We start from the raw sequence: 6,444 nt of genomic DNA on the forward strand, positions 1-6,444 counted from the left end.
TGAAAGTTCATTTCACTTCGCTTCACTTTGTCTTCTTCTCACTTATTAACCCTACGTTGATTTTTAATTTCATCTGAAGAACAGAAGTAGGATACATTACATACTGTTTATATGCTGTGTCTCTTTCATGTGTCCCTCTTTATTGTGTTTTATTTTGTTGGTGGGTTAATTTTTTTTTCGTGTTACTTTTCTAATGTGTTGTTTTTCCATTTGACAGCGTAATGTTCTTCCTACCTTTTTTTAAAAAAATGTGTTATAATCAGGGGCGAAGGCTGACTTGTTTGACAGGGTAATCAAAGTGAAATGGGACCAGATAGGGCCTGTAGATATCACACACAAGAAGCTTACTCGAGGCGGCGACTCTGAGTTGTGAATGAAAACAAATCCGGAATTCATATTGTATGTTCAACCGTCAAAATAATCGGGAAAGTATCTTATTAAATATCAGTTCCCACTAAAATTAAACTTAACTTTAGATGTGAATACATAAACATAAAGCAAAGAAGCAGAGATGTCAGTACTAGATCTATATGTTATAGATCTACCAGTGAGTCTAACTCTTTGGTAGAACATGACAATTATTATTTTTTAAATTTCACATTTGGCTGTTTTTGTTAGCCTTTCGCGGCCAGGAGCTGGTGTCATAATCGAGGTCACGATCTGATTATAGGACGGTAAAAAGTCGAGGAAAAAAAACAAGCACAAGCAGCAGTCAAGACATTATTAAGAGTTAGTTCCCCTCACATTTGTGAGGTAGACTCGACCAGTGTTAGTTAGCTTACTTAATCAGGGCTGGTGATTGATTTTAACTGTGGCCCCAAAGGGGTGAACAGGGTGTATGTGGCAATGAAACAGCTTTGACTGCCATGCACATGTTCCCTTCAACTCTATTCCAGCCTCACTTTATTTGTTGATTACGAACGTCTTTTGACATTTAATTTATGAGGTTTGTTTGTTTAGTATAGGGTTTTACGGCGCTCGCAACTGCATAAGGTCATATGAGCGCGCGGGACACACCTAATACTTTTTCGTTGGTAGGAAATTTTGAATTTTGCCCGGGTGGCGGCCGAAGCCTACTCTTATCGATTTTAGACCACCAAGGGATCTTTAACGTGCGCAACTTGCACACGGGCCCTCCGTGATTTTTCGCCCTTGTCCGAGAAGGCTAGGTGTAGATCTTTCCTACCAGAAGATCAGGGGTGTGGCAGAATGACAGCAGTTAGGAGGAGCCAAGGAGTAGCAGTAGAAAGGCTGCAGAAAGAGTCAGGAGCCCAGAGGAGGGGGCAAAGGAGGTGAGGGGGGGGGGGGCAGAAAGTGGAAATGAAAGCAGACAACAGAACATTGTTAGAGATCAGGAAAGGATGTGAAAGGAGACAATTTTAGAGAAGAAAATTTTTTGGTCGCTACCCGGAATCGAACCCGGGACCTTTGAATGAGAGGCCAACACCTTAACCTCTAGGCCACGAGAGCCCCTTATGAGGTTTACGTTTAAGGATGAATTTGACAGCGACAATGTTTCAAAATTAGAAAGGGAAGCAGTGATTGTTTGATTATATAGACGCTTCGCCCCTGCAAACAACAACAACAAAAAACAAATAAACAACAACAACAAAACAAAACCCAACAAAATAAACAAACACTGAAAAAACAAACAGAAACTTAAAACCATGTCCTTTTGTGTCTTCTAAGTTTTAGTGAGAGTTTTACGGTACTTGCAACACAATAAGGTCATATAAGTACCGAAGATTAATTAAAGATGTTAAAAAGAGAGTAACAAACACAAAATAGATGGACTGGAGATAATGACGACAGATGTTTGAAAGGAAAGAAGGAGCACACAACACCAGAGCACCCACCAACCACTCACTCTGTGTCTTGTGTACTCACATGGGCCAGGCTTCCAGGCGTACCTGGGCTACATGACGGTGGAGATGTCACAGAGCCATCCTGTGATGCTGGTCTTTCTCAGGCTGTGTGCTCTGGGGGCACGGGGACGACACAGGTGGCCGCACGGGGGGCTAGAAGAGATTGTCACTTCCGGGCACCCCGAGAAGGTCAAGGACGGTGAAGTTGGCTCTTTGAGTAAGTCATTCTTTTTTTATGTTGAGATTTGTGTGTGTGTTTTTTTTTTAAGTAGCTTTTTTTACGCTCCTATCAAGACACTTTAGATAATTTAAGAGGCGGGCTTCCGACTCTACCTGTCAAGACCAACCTGAGCTGAGAGGGATGGAAGACTCGTTAAATATTTTTCCCGTTCGGGAATCCAACCAAAATATTATCTTACATGCCTCAAAGAAGCACCTCACAGCTACAACACACACGCTGGTTATCCAGTTGGTGACTTTCTACCTTGTTTTATTGCGTAGTAAGCTTGTTACGGCACTTGCAACACAGTTATGTCACAAAAGTAAGTGCCAAAGATTAAAGGAGATGTTACAAGAGAGTAACAACACAGAAAAGATAGAAGAGAGTTATGGCATTCGTTTTGTAAGGTTCTACGGCGCTCGCAACTGCATGAAGTCATAATATGAGAAGAGAAATAAGGACAATAGATGTTTAACAGAAAAGAAGAAGTAAACTACATCAAAACATCCACCAACCACCCTCCTCTTTGTTTTAAAACCTTTCAGAAGCTGTGAGAGAACGGGAGCGAAAACGCCAAGCGGCTGCCTTCAACTGGCACATCCTGTACACACTGATCAACAATCCGGAACTGCGCCTCCACCGGAAGGGCTACGTGTCCAACATGCGCAGAGCGCGGGAACTGGGCATCCGGGTACCTGTTAGTGATGGGGTCACGGTGCTGGGCCAAGACTTCCTGCAGCAGTTGGAGGAAGCAGAGGGGGGCGGGGTCGAAGACGTTCTCACCAAAGCAGGGGCCATGATGGGCAAGAAAGCCGCGGTATTCAAGACGAAAGTGCTGCGAAAAGCCAGACATTTGGTGCGCAAATCTTCCAGCTTCGTGCCCGAACCGCAAGTGAGCGGGTCGGTGATATAGAGGAGTCCATAAATGTCATAAAAACCCCGAACTTCAATTTAATTGCAAAAGTTTTGATTTTAGGTTCAATAGTTTGACTATCAACTCTAAAACAACTCCTAAAAAAAGGAGGATGATAGTAACGTCGGAAGCTGGTCAAATTAAGCAAAATGACGTCATCACAGACAACTAATTACGGAAAAATCTAAAATGTATCAAAACACCACCATGTAGCACCTCGTTTTAAAGGTCTTGATGAGATACATCTGAATCCATGAAAATAACTATACTATTGTCCATTCCGTGCGAACTGTTTGCTATCTAATCGTCCAGTCAGCAAGAGGCTCTCGAGAGGAAGAGTTTAAGCAGCTGATTCCTTTGCACTCTCCACATACTAGTGAACACTCAAGTCCATGTTTTCTGCACGTGCATTGCTTTGAACGACAGTCTGACTTGCAATTGCACAGGATCAACTTCAATATAGATGTTGTTCCTGTAGTGTCTACATCAGCTGGAGGTAAATGTACACCGATTTAGCATACAGAGAGTGCCCAGAGGCAGCAAGGTAAGGGAGCATTTCTATCATGGAATGAAGATGTAAGTTCCAGTTTCCGGTTCTTTCACCCTTGATGAATCTCCTCAGTATATCCAGCATCTCCATATATTGAAGCCAAAGACGTAACGTGTAACTAGTTAGAAGCTTTGATTTAGTTTCAGCAAATTTTGTTTCTATCCAGTCAAGTTCTTGACTTGAGGCTACAACGGCTGCGGATACCTTTCCTCACTACCTGATCAAAAAGCCGAAGACAAGATGAAAGATCTGAATCATCAATTATTATTTTTCACCTCATTTTTAGAGCATGTGTTGTCTCCTTCTTCCATTTCCTCATCTTCTGATGCAGAGATCTCCCTCGTTTTACCAGGGGCTGTGGTAGCTGAGTCTGTTTCTTCTTATACGATTGACGGGAGAGCGATGTCGAAAGTACTGGAGGTCAGTAGGGCATTCAATACTGAATCAACGAGAAGGTGTCCCCTCACAGCTCTGGCGACTGCCTTTCCTGAGAGCATATGCACAACGGCATCTGGAGCATATATCACTTCGAGGATCTCTCGCAGTCCAGACCCTGTCATCAGATGACCGATGGTTCCCAGGTAGCTCAGCTGCAATATTAAACCCACCCAGTTGTAATATTAATGAACGTAAGTGACTGTCAGCAGGCTCACTGTCAACAATAAGCTGATCTTTCCACCAAAGAGGTTGATCTAATGTGAGCACAGGCTTGACCTTGTATTTGGCTGCTCCGTTCGATACAAAGGGGAGAGTGGAATATATGCAACTCATGTTTGTGGGCGGCATGTCGATCATGGGCAAGAAGGTGATCGTGCTCTGACCAGGATAACTTCCTTCTGATACTGTCCAGACCAACCAATACGCGGTGTTCGTAGAGGCCATGAAACTTTCCATAATAGGTCTAGTTTTTTGGTGATGTCTTCAAACCCGAAGTCCTGAAGCTCTTCATACTTTAACGAGATGTCAATCTTTGATGAACTGAAAAAGTGGACAGGGATCTGAACATGGGTGGATGTTTGAAGTGCAGTTACACTGGTATCTCGACGTATCAGCCTGGAAAGCTTCTCACTTGGGGTTGCTGTTCCAATGATTCCCATCCCATGGAAGGTTCATAAACCGTCCGGTGTTCTAAAGTTGTGGTCAACATTGTCTGCCACAAACTGTATAAAGCTGTCTCAACTTACACCAGAAAGACCTGTGCCTTGACTGGAGGCTGCACACTGTTCGAAGCTCTGAACTTCATGATAAAGGGAACAGAATCCAAGACTGTGCAACAAGTCAATTAGAGCCCGAGATCCATGAAGGTGATGCAGTGGCACACCTCATTGCTTGCATCATAGCTTGACCAATGGAAGCTGTTTTTAATTTTGTTTCCTTCTTTTTGTTCATTAAAAGTCTGTAGAAATAAAACGGGTGAAGCTGGTAAATAATTTATATTTTCCTCAAGATCACCGACCACTTCTCTAGTGGGGTAACACTCTTTTGAGTAGTGTAGATCCCTTACGTCTGCTAAGATTTGTTTTGCGGCGGTGTGTATGATCCTAAACTTTTTTTGTGGAGATTTCACTTTCTTTTTGTTGTTTCCAATATTGGTCTGATATCTTTTCAGCACTCATTCGGATTGTGACAACACTATCCCTGCCCTGAATGTTTGTAATGACAATGTCACTATCCACAGTTTTCATTAACTTCTTCTTCATGTACTCTTTAGAGTAAGGCTCTACACCTCCCAGATACTCCCGCATTTTCTGGCACAAGTCACCCACGGTTTGCTGCTCGTTGTCATTCACTTTCAGGAGAGAGACTTATACTTTGGAAAAGGCTGTGAGTCGATCCTTGTCTTCTGGCCGTCCTTTCTTGTTTTTTCCTTCTGAGCCATGTGCTTGAAATGCCAATGGAATATTTCTCCCAGTTCTGAAATTTATATTGCATTGTTGAGGATAGACTGCATCAGCTGCATGCAAATTCTGAGCATATTCAATGCGTTCTTTCACTGTTTCAGCCCACTTGTAATCAGGGCCTCGTAGTAAACACAACAGTTCCAAGCTAGCTTGACAGCTCGATGTGCGGACTTGATAAACAGAAATATCGCCTTTCTTTCTCTGGTCTCTTGTAGATCTCCCACAAAGTAGGCAGTCATTGGCAAAGTCAAATTTAGTGGTTGAAGAGCGAAGACTAGCTTTCTTTGAAGCTGACCTATGCTCTCTTTTCCTTCTCAAATCTCGCTTAATTGCATTTTCATCACAGTAGTCATGACGACACTTGGTGTGTAGAATCTGGCCAGGTTAAAAGTCAAGCCTATTTTCACCTCTCGCACGACTTGCCTTCTGAAGACCAGCAACACCTTTTTGTGTCACCATATTTGTTTCCTGGCCGTCACTCAGGGACTGATTACATACAGCACAAATTATGTCTCTGTCTGAGGGACCTGCAGCAAAAAATTTACAAGCAAAATGATGCCAGAGTCCAGCGTAATAGTACAATAAATGATAATAACAATCAAACTATCTATCTATCTATCTATCTATCTATCTATCTATCTATCTATCTATCTATCTATCTATCTATATAGATATGATAAAAATAATAATAAGTTGACGGTGATTAAAATGTCACAAGGGCACAAAAACACCACCACCTCACCATCATCAACAATAAGGGCATTATTGGCTGACAGAAAAATATGGTTTGTCCTTTACAATAGTAATAATCGTGGACAATAATATTAGTACGTATACTAGAAAAATAACAAAACTATAGTGAAACAAAACAATGGGGCCAGAATCAAATTTAAAAAAAAAAAAAAAAATTGCATCAGCCGGGACTTGAATCAGGGACCTTTAGATTGTCAGGTAAGCGATTTACTCACTGCGCTCCTGTGTAACCACAAAATAAT

At 42.1% G+C, this 6,444-nt stretch overlaps 1 protein-coding gene across 1 annotated transcript in view; it reads left to right on the plus strand.

Moving 5' to 3' along the window:
- LOC106010965 (receptor for retinol uptake stra6) overlaps positions 1-5,909 on the plus strand; it is a gene marked incomplete at its 3' end in the record, with an annotated part of 25,549 nt that extends 19,640 nt beyond the window's left edge. The window contains 2 exon segments of the mRNA XM_013083093.2: positions 1,897-2,082; positions 2,631-5,909. Coding sequence (XP_012938547.1) covers positions 1,897-2,082; positions 2,631-2,998 — 554 coding nt within the window.
- Between the last annotated feature and the right edge of the window lie 535 nt (positions 5,910-6,444).

Source organism: Aplysia californica, unplaced genomic scaffold (assembly GCF_000002075.1).
Source record: "Aplysia californica isolate F4 #8 unplaced genomic scaffold, AplCal3.0 scaffold00010, whole genome shotgun sequence".
NCBI lineage: Eukaryota > Metazoa > Mollusca > Gastropoda > Aplysiida > Aplysiidae > Aplysia > Aplysia californica.